At 34.8% G+C, this 18,906-nt stretch overlaps 1 protein-coding gene across 1 annotated transcript in view; it reads right to left on the bottom strand.

The window, feature by feature from the left end:
• LOC118200038 (uncharacterized) overlaps positions 1–17,002 on the bottom strand; it is a 33,084-nt gene extending 16,082 nt beyond the window's left edge. The window contains exons 1-2 of the mRNA XM_035371961.2: positions 16,848–17,002; positions 10,354–10,515 (exon numbers count right to left, since the gene is read on the bottom strand). Coding sequence (XP_035227852.1) covers positions 10,354–10,515; positions 16,848–16,850 — 165 coding nt within the window. The 5' untranslated portion in view covers positions 16,851–17,002. The remainder of the gene's footprint in view (positions 1–10,353; positions 10,516–16,847) is intronic.
• Positions 17,003–18,906: the final 1,904 nt, after the last annotated feature.

The following is an 18,906-nucleotide window of genomic DNA, read 5'->3' as shown; positions in this document are numbered from 1 at the left end:
TCGAAAACCGCTTTGATAAGGCGATATAATACTATTATTTTCCAAGAAGTAGACTAGGCGACTGTTTACCATTTTTTTAAACAGCTTGCATACGCAACTCGTAAGGGCAATTGGCCGATAGTTGGACGGATTCCTTGGATCTTTCCCTGGCTTAGCAATAGGAATTACAACAGCTCTCCTCCATGCACTGGGAAAAGTATGCTCCTTCCACACTCTATTGTAAAGAGTGAGAAAGGCAATCAGTGACTTATAGGACAAATATTTTAACATTTCGTAATTCACACCATCAAGACGCGGAGAAGACCTATGTGTCTGCAACAAAGCTCTCCTTAATTCAAGCATAGTAAAGTCTCGGTTGTAAGTCCCAGATTTGGAAGAGTTGAATGCGATGGGATTTATTTCAGAGTGCTGCTTGATAGAGAAAAAATGCAGGTGAATAGTTTCTGCTGGAAGAAAACGGCAGCAAACGTCTCACCAATAGTATTCGCAGTTTCTTCTATGAAGCTAATCACTCAGCCATCTTTTTCCAAAAAGGAAAGTAAGTAATCTTTATATATTCCACGTGCTTTTCGAATGCTTTCCCAAACCCACTTACTAGGTGTAGAGGATGTTATTGATGACACATTATGAAATCCATGAATCCCTCTGGCTCTGCTTCTTACTTTTTGTGCATTTGCTTTGGCTAAATGCCATAAGGTTTCGCAAAGTAGGGTATCTATGAAAAATTCCCCATGCTTTTTTCTGTTTTTTCAGTGCCTCATGACAGTCATGATTCCACCATGGTTTCGAATATTTTAGTATTTTTATTGATGTTCTAGGGATGGAGAGCATAGCTGCCTGATTAACAGTATTAGTAACTGCTTCAACAGCATCATCAATATGCACATATTCTACCATGTTCTCTGTGAGCTCTGCAGTAGAAGAGAAGAGTTCCCAGTCTGCCCTATCAAGTATAAATTGAGGGGATCTCGACATGGGGTGTCCTCCTCTTTGTGCAAGAGACACAAAAATGGGATAATAATCACTGTTGTAAAGATCATTTCCGACACTAAAAGTGCAAAATGGCAACAGAGATAGTGAACAGATGGCAAGATGGAGAGCGTGGAATGTCCTCGAAGGCTCAATGAAGTAAGTATCCTGCCCATTATTGGAGACAAAGGCTATGTGTATCTTTACTACCCCAGAGCGGACTATGGCTGTTAAAATCTCCTGTTATCAAAAAGGGGTGAGGCAGCTGCTCTATGAGACCATTTAAATCTTGCTGATCAATGTGCTCATTTGGAGGCAAATACAGAGACGACTAAGACAACAGTATGAATTCTTGCTTGAGTAGCGACAACTTGGAGGGATGTCGTCAAAGGAACTGCATTTGATCGATAGTCCAGTGAGATGAGGAGACCTATAGCCCCACTGGCACGCTCACCTGCAAGGTTATTCTTCCTGACTAAAGAAAACCTCGGAAGTTTGTTGCTCCTGTTTCAGATTTGTTTCCTGTATTGCTAAGCACACAGAATTATAAGCATTGATTATAGCTTTGATGTCAAGCAAATTTCGGTGGAAACTGCTACTATTCCAAGATATAAGGGCGGCCATTATGTTTCCTGTTTATTTTTTCGGTGCTGCTTTTTTGTCTTTCGAAGAAGGAGGTGTTTTGGGATTTCAATTTCTTCTTCTATTTCCATATTATCCAAGTCCGGAGTGTCAGATATAAAATCGTCAATTCAGGTATTGCTCAGATTTCAGTTTTTGTTAGCTGTTTTTTGTAGGCTTGTTTTTGTGTTTTTCTGAATTACTGTTTCTTTCTTCTGGATTGTGTGAAGTGGGTCTTTCTTGTTTTTGTTATTAATTTGAGGCTCTTGGCTTTTTGTTGATGAAAAGAAAGATGTTTGGATGGCAACTGATCTCATGGACTTAACAGCATTGGCAAAAGATAAATTTGGGCGCACTTGTGAGCTTTCTACTATTTTCCTGGCTTCAGCATAAGATAAGTTTCTAGTTATTATTGTTGCCTGAGCTTCCTTTTCAGATTTTCATCTCGGACAAGAGTGAGAAAATGCTGGGTGTTCACCCTTGCAGTTTACACACAATGGCCCAGTGCAATTATCACTATTGTGGCCAACCAATGAGGATTTGGCGCACGTAAGGTTGTCACGACAGTATGTCTTAGAGTGACCAAACAGCTGGCATTGGAAGCATCACACTGGGTTGGGAATATATAGTCTTACAGGACAGTTAAGATACCCAGCCTTTATATTCTTCGGCAGATCAGGCGATTTGAAGGTCAGGATCACGTGTTTCATGTCAATCAACTGGACTTCCTTTCGCATCTTGTTCCGCCTAGCACCACAGACATTTTGGTTAGCTAACTCGGAGACAAACTATTTTTCTGAAACACACAGAAGGTCGATCTCGGAGATCACACCTCTACAGGAATTAAGTGTTTTGTGCACTGACACAGTTATAGATACTTGTCCAAGTTTGGTTTGATGTAAAAGTGAAGCAGACTGAGTGGCCGAAACGGTATCAATAAGCAGGTCGCTTTATGTTCCTTGGCTCACCTATGCATGAATGAATGAATTTGCTGACCAGGAAAGGAGACATCTTTTGCAATTCTCTCCTTTCCAGCGACACGGATCTACACACACACAAACACATGGGCAGTTTTCTCGCAACTCAAAAACTAGAGACTAGGGCTGTTCCAATTTCTCATGACAAGCCCCAACCTCCGAAGAGGAAAACCACAAGGGAGAATGGAAAGAAAAAAGTAATCGGTGAGAGGAGAGGAGATGGAAAAGAGCATAGATCACTGAGGCTCCAGGATCGTGACATCCGTCTCACCAAGAAGACGATCCCCTGAAGGGCTAGGGTACCTCGAGATTGCCACACCCGTACTCACAAAAGAGAGCCCCTGAGGGAATTATAGAATTCTGAGTATTGGGAAAAGCTCCTAATGCCTTCAGTGCACTATACAAGTCTGTATAAACTATGAACTTTTTGTGGCAGAGCTTTGAGATATACAAAAGACCATAATATATTGCAGTTAGTTCAGATGTTAAGAATGAGAAAGCATGGTGAAAACTTCTTTGATTTATGTGACTAATTTCACACCTTCCAAAAGAATTCATATTTCAAATTTCTAAGAAAAATTCATTCAAAGGAAAATCAAACTTGCTGACCCATTATTTTTCATTCGTCAAAAGGTTGATATTCTGTTGGGTGCTGAATTATTCTCAACTTTGAGAGATGATAAATCAAGTTGGAAGACAATTTGTTTTTGCAATCAAGCTGTTTTGGCTATCTTGTTTCAGGTAGCATTTCAGACAATAATTTGTATTGAACAAATTGTTGTTTTCAGACAATAATTTGGACACTAAAACAATGTTTCTCTAGTCGCTCTGAGTTAGAAACTCTCAATAAACCCCTTACAAGCTTCTGGGAAATAGGAGTAGAAACATGCAAAACTTGACATGATGAATTAAATTATTGCAACGAACATGTCACGAAAACGCATTATAGAAAACCGGACAGTAGATACGTGGTTAAAATGCCACTAAAGAGAGCATTTTCGGAAACAATGTGAGAAAATTCTAAAGAAATCGCAATGAAAAGACTAGATCAGTTGACATGCTTTGAAGCTGATCCTACTTTGAAAACACTTTATGCAGAATATCTTAATGAATATGAAATTTTGCATCATATGGAAGCGGTGAAAGAGGATAACACTTACCGATGAAGGGTATTATCTACTCACAATGGCGTACTACGTCCAACCAACAAAAGTATGCATGGTTTTCAACGCAAGTTCAAAAACGATCAGCAGACATTCCTTAAACGATTTATTGTACAAAGGAAAAGTGCTTCAAGGGAGGAGTAACACTCTTCTTGGTTCTAATTAGATTTAGAAAACACATTTTTGCCTCTACTGCTGACATCAAATAGATGTTCAGAATGATTGAAGTTAATCCTTCGCAACCTAAGCTTTAAAAAAATTTACGGAACGATAGCTAATTCACACCAATTAAGGTTCACCAATTACGAACTGTAATGTAAGGGATGGCGTCCGCCGAATACTTAGCCACTACAGTTTTACAACTTGCCCTAGGTGAGGAAAAAGACTTTCCTTTAGCTTTAACAGCAATCCTTCAAGATTTCTACATGGACAATTGCCTTATGGTTCTTCAGAATTCGACGAGTTAGAAAAATTTAAGTCAGAATTGAAGCAGCTTCTCCACAGGAAAAAAAAGACTTTTCACAAGTGGTGCAGTAACAAGGCCCCAATCACTAAACTGCATGCTTGATCGAAATTCTGAAGAAATAATAGTTAAAACACCAGGAATGTTTTGGAATAGTTTAAGTGATTCCTTTACATATAGAGTATGCATAAGCTATAATCCTAACTTTACAAAAAGAGATGTGCTATCTCAAATAGCATGCAGCTATGATCCACTTGGACTCTTGGGTCCTGTTATCATTGTTTATGCAACAGTTATGATTGCTTAAGCTGGACTGAGATGAAACATTACCTCTAGATGTTGCCGAACAATAGGAAAACTTCATTAGAATACTTCCACATTTAGAATATATTAATGTGCCAAGACTGCCTTTAAAAACCAATACCAAGATGGTAGTACTGCAAGGTTTCTAAGATATATCTTCAAAGGCTTACAATGCAGTGATATACATCCAAACTGTGTGCAGCACTGGTGAAGTAAACAGTACAATTCTCTGCAGCAAATCGCACATTGCCCTTACAAAATTCATTACAATTCCACATTTGGAACTTTTTGTGTGCCTTCTGGAAAAACTAAAGGAGAAAATCCTATTAAATTTAAATGGACTCTGTGAAATTGCACTCTGATTCTACGATAATCCTAGCATGGATCAAGACCCCTTCAAATTTGCTTAAGACATCTGTAGGCAACTGAGTATCACAAATTCATCAGATATCTAAGGACTTCGAAGAGCAACATAGCCTTCCGAGTTCAACCCAGCAGACAGGATCTCTAGAGGACTAGAAGTTGAAGCACTTGCCACTAGTGAATTTTGGTGGAAAGGACTAGACCTTTCAAAAATAAATTGACTTTTTCCTCAGACTTTGCAAAACCCCAGTAGCTCAACTGACACACTTTTTACTGATAACTCAAGACTGTTTATTAAGTGACATTAAGTTTAAATAATGACTCTTTTTTTTAATAGATGACTTAATATCAGTAACAATTTTCATAAACTAATTAGAATTTTAGCTTTTATTTTTTAATTCTGTATAAGATGCAAATCTCCTATATCCTATACAGGTGTATTGAGAATACGGCAAAGCACACAAGGGCTATCTGCCTAAGGGGAGGGATGCCTTTCGTGGAGGACTTTCTGAGGGAAACTGGCTCGTATACACGTTACACATGGGGAAAACCACGAAAACGCCCATGCAGCCAGCCCGTTCGCGGGATTCGAACCTCGGACCGAACTACCAGTGTTCAGCGATTTTACTGCTCGGCCGCTGGTGGGCCCTATATCCTATACAGAGAGTCTTACATAAGAATAATATGAAAGAGCAGAAAATTATTTGCTACAACACCTCTGGTTGAAGTATTTTTCCGTGGAGATATCCATTTTAGAAAGGGGATCTTCAGTTCCACCTATGAGTAAACTTTTAACCCCTTTTTAGATCCATCAAATGGATTAATAAGAGTTGGCAGACAGATTTTCACATTCAAATTTAAATTTCAATCGCAAATATGCAATTGTTCAGCCAGCCAGAAATAAATTAGTAACTAATATTTCAATACTATCACAAACAAGATTTTCACATAGACTCTCAAGCCCTACTAAATATTGTTCATTTTAAATACAGGTAAATTGGTGGCAGAAGTAAGGAATGAAAAGTCGTCCATGACTGTGTGGAATGCCTTCAAGAATAGCCTAGTTGTTGCAACCAAATTTATGCTGATCTTTCCTCAGAATGAGTAATGCCTAGTTCCGCATTTTTAAACCTAGGAGCAGATTTAAGTAGACCCTTTGAAATCAAATGCAAAGGGCAGAGAAAGGATACCTTTCAGATAATCTATGTAACTATATTTATATGTATCCCAAATAAAGCTATTCATATGGAATTTGCGTCAAATCTTACTTCAGAAGCTCTAAATGCTACCTCAAAGAGATTTTTTTGCATGTCACTGCAAAAGTTCAATAATTCTTAGCAATAATGCTATGAACTTGACTGGAGCTTCTGCAAAGTTAAAATGTTTGCATAAATTAATGTTAAATAAAGTGGACATCTTGAGCCTGTTTGCCTCAAATTATCAGGTGAAGATTTTTGTCTTCTAAGGCATCCAATTTCGGAGGCTTCTGGGAGGTGGGTGTGAAGGCCTTCAAGTACCATTTAAAGAGAGTAGTAGGCTCCACTAAGCTAACTCTAGAAGAATTCTGTAATAGTTCAGATCGAGGACATCCTCAATTTGTGGCCACTCTCATCTATTTCTGATACAGATGATTTTCAAATGTTAACTTTTGGAACATTTTCTAATAGGAAAACCAATAAAATTCCATCCCAGAACTAAGCTTAATTCACAAAAGAGATAATCTTCTAAGCAGGTGACAGAGGACTCAAAAATTAGTTCAAACCATTTGGAAATGCTGGCGAAACAGTTATCTGAGCCATCTGCAATAGCACTCTAAGTGGGGGCTTAAAAGGCCCCACTTAACTCCTAGTATGCTAATTTAATTAAAGTACTCTCAACTTAACATCTGCAATTGGTCTTTGGCTCGAATTATTAAAGTGATTCCAGGCCTGACGGAAATGTCAGAGTTGCAAACATGTTGTGATGGTTTGGCCCACTGGCAGGAGCTCATAGTGCACTTGGAGACTAGTTCACCAGATGCAGAACATGATCTTGTGTGAGTGGAGAGAAGGTTTTGCAGTGGGAGGCACAGGGTCCCGTGGTGAAAACCAATCTCTGGAATACCTGGGTATGTCATGCGGGACCCACTTTCATTCACTCGATCAAATAAATATGGAGGCAATGCGGTGTTGAGTAAGCAATGACAAACAGGCAAAAACACGCTATTGCTTGTTTGCATCGGACAGTGAGTGGGGTACCCCCTTGCTCAGATTGTATGCCTTTTCTTACGAGGTGCAAACGAAGTCTGATAGTTTCATCAGATACCTGGAAGAGTGCAGCAAGCCCATCACAATATTTTTGGCTATTGTAACTCTCTATGGTTCCTCTCAGGGCCTCATCGTCCCTTGCTTGTGGCCATCTGCTACGTGGTGCCTCACTAAGAGACATATACCTTGACCTGAACTTCTGGAACCACTGCCTAGCATTTCATTCATTAACGGTATCATCCCAAAAAGCCTAGCAAATTCGGCAACTAGATTCTGCTGCCGACAGGTCCACTTTAAAATTCTACAGCATACAACTCTGAATGAGCGCTTTTGACATGTCCATTTCAGTAAGTCACTGTGTGAGTTATGTTTGAAGTATCATGCAATGCGCTTTTATACTCATGGCCAATGTCCGAACTCCTATCCTAACTACTTTATCACCATCGGACTATTTTTATGTCATATCAGAAATGGCATGAACATGTTTGGTTACCTTGTATTACATTACATTATGGCGTGATTGAGTGTTCTGTTTGTTCTGCAATGGATTTGGGGGCAATGTTGGTTTCAATGGCAACCCTTTTTACATGGAAACTTGGATTTGCTAGTTGGTTTGTGTGGTAATTAAGTGATTTATGACATGTTGGCAAAATTTTAGTTGCATGCCTGGTACAACTATTTTTCGGGTGGCTGAAAATTCTACAAGTATTTAGGAGAAGAAAGTTTTGAACATTTATTTATGAAACATGCGAGTCCAGATTAAAGACTTTGTACTGTATTTCATTTTTTACGCTCTTACTGTAATCGTGTCATTTGGAAATTAAAATTATTCACATAATTTTCATTGAATTTTGTATGATAAAATTAAAAAAAAAAAAAAAAAAAAAAAAAAGGGAGGGAGAATATACAAGTAAATACAATATTTATAATTATTCAAAATTATATTAATTAAACAAAAAATGCAGTATTTCTGTCAATTTACTGTGCAGACATTTCTTTCTATTCAAAGCTTGTTTCACTATTTTAATTGAAGTAAAGGCTAATCTTTGGAATATGGTAACAGGTAGTTTGGTGACATTTTGGTAAGGCGATAAAGGTTACTAGCTAGGACTTTAACAGTGTACATGGATAAAGAAAAAGTGTGCGCAATGCCATTTTTGTGCAATTCTGGGATTTTTTTTAAGTGAAAATAGGTCAACGTATACATGGATGATACCGTGTATATGCAATTCTTGAAAACGCGGCAAGCAGTGGGCGATTCTACACTTTCTCCCAATTTCCCACCTAATCTTCATCATGATTAAGCATTTTTGTTCCATAAAAGTTCTAGTATAAGCATAATTCGGCTAGCAGATTGTTGGAAAAAAATGTTGAGTAAAAAAAAAAAAGCCTTTACTTCATGAAAACAAAATGGCGTCCAAAACAAAACTAGCAGGTTGCTGTAGCAGGGTTGGTTGCCAAATTTTCGCCAAGTTACCATAATTCGAAGATTAATCGAAGTAAATATGGACTTGCAGCTCTTAGAAAATCTATTTGCCACTCTTCCCACAATTTTAATACGAGACCTATTGCCATAATTTGTCCACCTCTGATGTACACACGCATACAAAGTTCTACTTAATAATGATATTTCAAGTTTCAGCACTCATGCAGAAGTTCATCTGAGGTATATATGAGTGTATCTCTAACATTGAATTGAAGGAAAACAGCATACTGTGAGCCCAGATTATCTGCCACCTCCATCTCTAAAATGAGTTTGAGCTTGAAGAAGAGAATACTGGGTATATGATGGGATGTCCAAGGACTAATACATCATAAGCTTTTAAAAACTAACAAAAAGTTAAATTTAGAAAGACACACATGCACAATATTTCTCAGAATTAGTACCCTCTGATTATAACTTGTTTCTCTACTTGTTAAATTTTTTTAAGGGAAGAAAAATCATAAATTGATACAGATGACAGCTGAACACAACTCAAGTTCTTCGTCTCTGGGGGCAAGACATCTTTCAAAAATGGTATTTATAAATCACCATCCCAGTGACAAGAGGCATAAGAAACAACAGAAATTACATTGCACAATAAATATTATTAAAGGTGTGAAAAATCTATTTTTTTTTTTTTTTTAACTTCCCAAACAGATAGAATTTTCTGGTAGACCTTATATACATACATATATATATATAAACTTCTCCTTATTTGAATTTTTTTAAATTATGAATCAGCATATTTTACTTTGTAAGAACCATAGTTTTTGACAAGTTTCCAGCTGAACTGTAAGGCTAAAGATCAAGCTGCAAGAAATTTCACAGTTTTAACAGCAAAAGAATAATCTATATGCACACAAAATTTTCTGATATTTAAGCTCTGCAATTCTTTATGAAATAAGTTTCCGGTCATTAGAGATAAGAAGCTATTTAATGATAAGAATGAAACAAATTGACAAAAAAAAAAAAAAAGAGTATACGTAAATTATGCAAGCAAATTAAGAGAATAAAAATACAGTATTTAGTATTTGCATGGTTTATACACGCAGCAATTTTTAAAATACAATTATCATTTCCTTCAATGCACAATCTTAAATTATAGACACATTAATTTCTTAGAAATAAAACATAAAATAAGAGATGATCTTTATACTTCATCTCCAAGGAAACACATTAAGTATTTTTTCCTATCAAGGCCATACATAATCTTTACAACTTCCAGTATACTTACTGTCTTTTCAGTTTTGGAAGTTGAAATCGAATCATACATATCTCACTTCTATTTAAATTGCCTATGTTTGTCATATAGTCCTCTTACTGCTATTTTAAACTTTTAAAAAAATTTTTGAATGATTTTATAACATTTAAAACAAAATTAAGATGGAGAAGAACTTAAAGCCTTTCCTTACGTAAATCAATAAGAATTACTCCTTTGCTATACATTATTTCAGCTTACAAATGATTTCACATGAACACTCTGCTTTAATTAAAGAGAGTGAAAACTGTACCAAACTTTTTATGTGGAACTTTATCAGTAGCTTATTGTAAGTCATTTATTTACAAGTAATTATTTTTACCTTAAAATGATCACTAAATTATTTGAGTCCTGGGTACACATACAAATTATTATAATAAAATATATGTAATGTTTCAAGAATATTTATAGATTAAAGTATGAGAAAAACAGTAAAAAAGTATAAATATGTATGAAATAAATTTTTATGTGTGGTTTCTACTCTTTTGTTATACAAGTACACATTACCTTATCAACATAATCCAAATTAGTTATGAAATTATATGTATCATCTACTGAGGCTTTGAGAGTGAGAGATTTGGAAGCAATCCATTTGTTTTGAGGTACTTCTAACTGGCATAGGACGGCTATCACAATGACAACAATTATCAGCAATTTCCAGGACAAACCCTATAAGAAAAGAAGAATTAAAAAACTTGAATTCATTGCATAAAAGGCATTATAAATAAAAACCAGAATATAAAATATTTGGATAAAAATATATTTCAGGGTACCGCTTGGCGTAAATTCGAGATTTTTCGGCACAATTCCTATTTATGTCCAATGCCCTCCCCAGTAAAATAGCATCCAAAACATAATGCAATAAAACACAGTTAAAACAAAAATTATATATAATCTAAATAAACTGCATTTTAAATCAACCAAGGAAATAATATAAAAATGGAAATACATGTTATCTAATCTATACAGTACAAAAAGGAAATAGCAACTCATTTAAAAATTTGTTCCTTCGATATGTGTGACACACAGAATTCCTTAACAGCATCCAAAAACTGCCTAAAATTATCTGAACTAGAATTTGTATACTGCCGTCGCCACATAATTTCACAAAAATAAGAATCAAATTTAATTCTGTCTTAATCATTTTAGTACTATCTTCATCTTTAGTATTATCATTTTCACCATCCAAGTAAAAATCAAAATCTCAATAATACTCAAATGACCCTTCTCAAACCATGATCTTTTTCTAATGGAACACTTTATATAGTGAGCATTTGAATCTTTCTTGCAACAAACCCATTCAAAGCCATATGAACGATCTTTACATTCAACCATATGCATATGCATTTCCTTTGTACAAGCAGGACACTTATAATGATTACTAAGTAAATCTTCATTTACATACCAGTCAATTAATGTTGCTTTTCCCATTCATTCCAAATTGTACAGAAATTAACCTTATCACAGGCAGCCATTTTACAGTGTACAGCACAAAATAAGCAATGTATTTCCTACATGACATCCAACACAAAAATAAGCTTTGAGAATTTCTAAAATATAGACTAACCAATATTTGATCTAGTACTTATACTCAGTTGGGAATGTTTTTCTAGAACACAGCTCAACCTCAAACAAACTAACTACACATTTATTGCTCATTAGGGGATGAAAAGTCTTTTAATGCATTTAGGATGATAAAAAGAATAATTCTTCAAATAAAACTGCATCAATCTACATGAACATTAAATGTTAAGACAAAATTTCTATAACAAATTGGAGTTCAGGCACATAAATAATATTTTACAATACTTCCAAATATTTAAACACTTTTGTTACAGGTTTTTTTATTAACATTTTTACTCACAGTTACCACTACAAAACATTTATTTATACATGGACCCAGATAAAGTTTTATAAACACTTAATGGTAATTTTACTAAAATCACACCAAAGTTATTAACATAACTTTTGTTTATAGGAAAACTACCTCTTTTTATCTTTTCTTTATTATTCTTGCTGCTCTTTGACTAAATGCACATGACATACATTTCAAAGGAAGGAATTAATGTCATATACGGACCGGGTTGCTAAAAAATTTTCGCTCAAACATTTTTGTCCAGAGATTCCACGATTTTACTTATCTGAATTTTCTGAAGAAATGCAGTTTTTGCACACAATTTACGCTAAAAGTCCAAAATAAAAACAAAAAATTTAGATAAATAAAAGCATGACGCTTCTCACCAAAAATGTTGACGTTAAATTTAAACTAAAATAACAACAATAATTACAAACAATTTCAACACAAATAAATTTTAAAAAATAACAAAGCAAAATTAAAGCAATACAAGAATTAAAATAACTCTCTACAAAATTGAAACAATAAAAAAGTAAATTCACTTACCATCTAAAATAATTCCCACAAAAGCAAAATATTAATTTCAAACAAAAACTTGTGAGGACAGACATATCACATATATAATCCAATATATTTTCATTAATAAAACTAAACCAATCATACAAAGTATGTGAACGAAAATGGCACAACTTAGCTATGTCAGACGTCTTTCTGTGATTTAACATTTCAAACATTACAATAAAAATTTCCCTTAAAGTCAACTTACTGGAGAAAAACCAGAATCCAAACCTCAAACTTTGTTCAGAAACCACATTCTTCACCCTCAACACTTTTTCTGCAAATCTACACAAATCTATCATAAACACTAAATGTCTTCGGAATCTTTGTATAAGACCACACTTCTCGCATGTCAAGTTCAGCTTCAAAAGTCCTATATCCCATAAAAACTGCAAAAATCCACTTCTGTCAGCATGAAGACAACCATGAACAAATGCTGCATTAATAACTCCAACAACATATCTTCTCAAACACTCTAAAACATATGGCTGATATCTCTCCACAACTTCCTTCATAGAACTAAAAGCCATTATTCACCGAACAACCACCACAATGAAATATAATCACATGCCTCAAAAAAGTTTCCACGTAAAAAGGATTGCCATACTGCTTTAAAGGGAAAAATCTCTCAACTAAGCCATCCAACACAAAATGGCGACCACACATATCCTGGGCCATGTGTGACATCTTAGCCGAGAGGAAGAAAACTTCAAATAAAAAGCAAAGGGGACATTTCATTTATCAGAAAAGTACATTAACTGCTGACCTTCTAAAGCATTTAACTTTATAGCTACAATATTCTCTTCCTTTTAGAATACCAAATGACCTTATATGATCACACATATAAAAAATAACATTAAGGATTTATGAAAAACAAAGAATAAATATGCTTTAGTGCACTTATTAGAAAATACTTTTTGGTACTTCTCCGTTTCGCCGGCGTAAATCTTGCCAAGCAGACTTTATTGATGACAACAAACAGAATACACATAAAAAATTTGGTACTATTCGGTTTCGAGGTATTTCGAAAAAATTGCAGCGAAAATGTATGCGCAAAAGCGCCAAATCTAGCAAACGTGCCCATTTAACAACTCGCCAAATCTAGCGCACGTGCTGATTTCAGATTACATAAGTTTATATACCGTCTTTTTCTGAAAATAAGACATCCTCCGAAAATAAGCCCTATTGTAATTTTCGGACCCTTTTGTAAAATAAGACATCCTCCGAAAATAAGCTTTATCGTGATTTTTGGAACGTTTTGTAAAATAAGACATCTCCCGAAAATAATCCCTAGTTAAAATAATGTGACAAAAAGAATTTGTTAAAAAATGCTGTTGATTTATTAAGTATAAGTAATAATATGTTTAGCTTTCCTAATACTTGTATTTCAGAGAAATGCTTGAAACAAAATATTACGAGAAATTGATTGTTTACCTCTACAGTTCGTTTCAAATTAAAAGCATCATCATACGTTAACATCGGCAAGTGAAATTTGGGCTGAACCGTAACCCCCGAGACACATACAACGCAGCGACCTTTTTCAACCCCCACAGAAGGAGTCGAAAATCAAAAGGGCTGATTGATGGGTAAAAAATTCATGGGACAAAATAACTGATAGTGATGTTTCCAATGCACTACGAACAGGCTACTTAAACAAGAAGTATTCATTTAACAATAGCTGTATCGCAAGACGTGAGAGATTCGAACCAATGATTCAACAGGAAATGGATTTGGAAGAAAATCAGAATATAATTCAGAATTTTATTTATGACGATGTTCCAGAAGAAGATGACATGACTGTAATTGAATAAATTTAAATTTCTGTATTCTGTTTAAAATAAATATTAAATAAAAATATATAAATATACTATTATTTTTGCCCTTCCCCGAAAATAAGCCCTAGCGCATTTTGGACCAAAAAAGAAAGTAAGACAGTGTCTTATTTTTGGAAAAAGACGGTAGATCTATATTTCTTAAGACGCCATTGAAATACTAGTTTAATTTTTTAATCCTCTTTTGATTTTAAGTCCTTTTTTGATATCCTATGGATTTAACAATTTGGGAATTGCCCATGATGAAAACTTGGCAATAGAATTTAATAGAATTTTGGGTAAAGTGCAGAATCAACCATTGCTTGACGCGTTTTTAAGAATTGCACATACTCAGTATCCATGTGCACATCGACCTATTTTCACTTAAAAAAAATCCTAGAATTGCACAAAAATAGCACTGGGCAAACCCTTGACTTTATCTATGTACACATCGACCTATTTTCACTTAAAAAGTAAAAGAAAATTGACATAAATCCAATTGTTTTTAACCTTGTAAAAAGCAGCAATCAAATAAGTGAGCGATTCTGCACTTTACCGAGAATATTTTCAAAGAAAAGGCATCATTCATTATAGAAAATTACGTTTGAACAACCAAAGAGGTGAAATTATGCTTTAACAATATGTCGGTAGCGAAATAGCGATGCAGGCATCCATTCAGTTATGTTTAGCAATTTTTATATAAATTATAATAATGACCTGAAATAGTTATTTACTCTTATGCTTGCATTCAGTCATGTTTAGCTTTTTTCATATAAATTATAATAATAAAAAAGTATTATATGAAGTTAACCTTTCATCTAAATTAAAACATCAATCTTAAATAGTTATTTACTATTATACTTCCTTTCTGGTTGCATTTATTAGGGTTGCCGCAATTATTTTTGGCAGCATTGGCATCAACAATAGTTTGGCGATTTTTTACGGCCCTTGAAACCGAATAGTACCAAAAATTTTAACAAATGTTAGTTCTAGGGAATTTTTATTTTGAAGGCATGAACATTTTAATATTACTTAAAATTTTGTAAAAAGACAATAAATTTGTAAAAAGACATTAATTTAAGAATTTAATATGTTTTCATGGTACAACATCCTGATTCACAGTTTCTTATCACGTGACTCCAAGAGATCTCATCTCGCGTAAACTATGCTACAAAAATCTATTCTTATCACGTGACTCCAAGAGATCTCATCTCGCGTAAACTATGCTACAAAAATCTAATTCTCCCAGAAATTATGTACCTTAATTTCAAGTTAAATCTTAATTTGGAATGCAAGTTTAAATGCAAGAAAGTCGTACAAATAGCTTACTCAGAAATTATGTAAAACTGCAGTGCTTTACTTCGCTAGTGCATTCTCACTAGAATTAATTAATTTAACCCTTGACTCTGCCTATTCTATATTTTCGCCTTCAGGTGAGTGGTGTGATTGCATCCTAATTGACTTACCGCGAATGGCCTTAGGGTATAAAATTGAACTATCTGGTAAAAATTCTATGTAATTGTGTGGCAGTTTTGAAAGGAATAATCAATCTGATAAAAAAATGGCTGCAACTTGTTTTGAAAATGAGGCATAAAAGATTACCAGCGAGGATATTTCGTTCGGTATCAGTTGTACCATTTTTGACGACTTTATCGCTTACGCAGATAAAATGGAAAAGTACCTTTTTCTTTAACTTTTTAATTTATTTATGTATTACTCTTATATAATTCAGTGAAAAATTAATCATTTTAACAACAATAATTCTTTATGCATAACATTGGCAAATTATTTATTTTAAATTTCCTGTACACAAGTTAATCTGTAAAAATATAATCAAAGTTCCTTCATCATGCCATCTAACTGTTGACAATAGTACAGCATGAATACTTTTCACAGTAAGAATTTTGCATATTTCTTTGAAAACTGTACAAAGGTATAACATTTTAAACATGTATATTTCATTTTTATTTCTTAAAACAATATACTAAATGTTCAAAATATAAAATGAAAATGTACAAAATCTGTTTTGCTTTACACTAAAAATAAAGTGCAGATTAAATCTGCAAAACTTACATTTTCTATAAAACACATTTTTCTAAGCCCTCATAAAACCAAAAAAAAAAAAAAAAAAAAAATTGCTTCTGCCAGTTACTAAAAGCTATCTGGCAAGCTCATTCAAACTAGCCTGAATCAAGCTTAGAATAAATTACCAAGTCATAATAAATAAAATATTACTTAAGCCGTAGAAAAATATATAGATTTTTCAATTTAAAATTTCATTTCGAAAGCTAAAATGGCTATTAGATACCATGTTTAATTCTATTAAAGTGTTACTTTTCTCACAAACTTTTTTTGTACAGTTACTGATTTAAAAGGCAAATACAGGAAAAAAAACTAGTGCACGCAATGAAAGTTTAACTGTAAGAGGAAGAAAAAAAAGTTCTCCAAAAATAACAGCATATAATTAAATATTATTATTAGTTACATATGAAGCTAGTTGAAGATTTTCTGTGCTTTTAAGTAATTGTTATTCAAAATAGTTTTATGCCCGATAGTTAATTTTATAATTTTTCCTTTACTATTACTAAATTAACAGAAGAGTTTCTCTATATCAAATCTTAATCCCTGGAACATTTAATAAATTACCGCCCCCCAAAATAAAAATAGTATTCAGATAATTTTCATGTAAAATTTATTAGTAAAAGCTAAGCAGGCAAAAAAGTTATATAAAACAATTTCATGATTTAAAAATCCATTATAACTTTTATGATCATTACCATTTTAAACAAGCCTTCCTAAAAGGATAAGAAATATAAGGTAGACGAGGAAGATAAAAACTTGCTGGTTTTGAATTAAGACATTTATTTACACAACACTCTAAGAAATCTGTGTTGCCACTTTCTTCACAATGAAAAATGAAAAATTGATGTCTAGCTTCTTCATCTCTTCAGAGGGAAATCATAATAAGCTGTTTCTCCTTCTTTTGGCGTCAAGGCTGTTCTCCGAGGAATATCCGAAGAAAGAAACATAAATATCTTGAACAGAACATCATTGGAAACGTTTTAGAGAAATTTTTGATTTTAGAGGAAAACAAGTCATTTTCAAAGATTTGCAAGTTTTAGCGTATGAAGTTTTTTATCAGTTTCTGTAATAGTACGAAAGCTATTTTTACAAAATGAAAAGCATAATATTAAAATTTAAAATGAAGGTATTATTCCCCTTTTAATATGGACAAAAATTAGATGCAATTCTAATTTTACTATTCGGTTTTGAGGGCCGTAAAAATCGCCAAACTATTGTTGATGCTAGTGCTGCCAAAAATAATTGCGGCAACCCTAACGCAAGAAAGGAACTATAACAGTAAATAACTATCTAAGATTGATGTTTTAATTTAGATGAACAATTTAGACAACTTCCCTGCAAAGCACCGGAGTACAGCTCCCGACCCTGTTTGGTCATTCTCGGAACTTCACATACTCTCGAGACTCTCCGCGCTACAACTCGCGATGCACTCGACGACACACAGAGCACAGCTCCCGACTCTTCGGTTCAGTAGTTCCCGGAACTCAACACGCTCTCTCGACGATGCACTAACCGCGATAAACTACGAGACTCTTTTGGTGCACTCAACGACCCACTCGGCACTGGCTGCCTGGTTGTCAACTCGATCGACTCCGCACGGATTGACTCGCTAGACGAGACACCAATTCGATACTAACTAACTATCTCGCACTTGACGAGGCACTCTGACTCGCCTTCTCGACGAGGCACCCACTCTCTCCCTCACGATGAAGCACACTCTGAGACACTAACTGACTGCGGACCAGCAGGGTTTATATAGCTTTCGGCTTGTGTTCGAAAATATTCTGGGCTAAACCGGTAAGAGTTCGTTCCAGAAGGTTCTCTATCAGTCCATGGCATATCGCCAATTTTGTCGCCAAATAGACGATTTCTCGCCAAATGTGAAAACCCTGGCTTCCATTGTCATTTTATCGCAACCCTAAAACTGCTTTGCGGAAAAGCCATCTTATCGCGCCTATGCATTTCGTAACATAAGAAATTCGAAGAGATGAATAATAAAATTTTAAAATGGCGCGGTAATGCACAAATATTCAGTAACCAATTAGGGAGCTGATTACATCACGCATAGAATTAAAATTATTTAAATAATCATACATAATAAAATCATTTTTTTAAAAAATGCAAAATTAAAATTGCATTTTAATATTTAACAGGCATAAGTAATGTTTAAAAAATTAGATTAAATTTATAGACTCCTACATCATGCCACAACAAATCCGCCCCATTCGTACACCATGCACTGAGCACTTGCACTCATGTGTTTGTGCGAAACAACGCGGTAAAACCACCACTCACTCCTCCATGGGATGAACCCTTCAAGGTCTGCGCACGTAACAATAAACATTTCACCGTTCTCGTGCGCGACAAGGAAGCCGTTCTGGGCATAGATCGACTGAAGCCTGCCTTCTTCGAAGCTTCAAACACTCAGGTTCCTGTGGCCAGAAATCCTCCTCACTCCCCGCACCCAACTGTTTCTCCAGATGCTCCTCCTTCAATCGACCTTACGCTTCCTCCCAGTGCTCCACCAGTCGTCACACGATTGGGGAAATGTGTGCGCTTCAACACCAGATATTTGCAAACTGATTTTTTCATCGTAACTTTGGTACTCGGGGGGGGGGATATTGAGTAGAACTCTTTACTATTATTATTATTTGTCCACTGGCCCAAGAGAGGGCGCTACCAGCTTTCTCCCTCTTGTACACTAGGAAAAACTGGTCAGGAACAGAGTAACCGGACTGGTTACTCTGTTCCTGG

Source organism: Stegodyphus dumicola, chromosome 7 (assembly GCF_044657685.1).
Source record: "Stegodyphus dumicola isolate Sdum_Otavi_A_Nest chromosome 7, ASM4465768v1".
NCBI classification, from domain to species: Eukaryota; Metazoa; Arthropoda; class Arachnida; order Araneae; family Eresidae; genus Stegodyphus; species Stegodyphus dumicola.
This window is presented reverse-complemented; position numbering and strand designations above follow the sequence as displayed.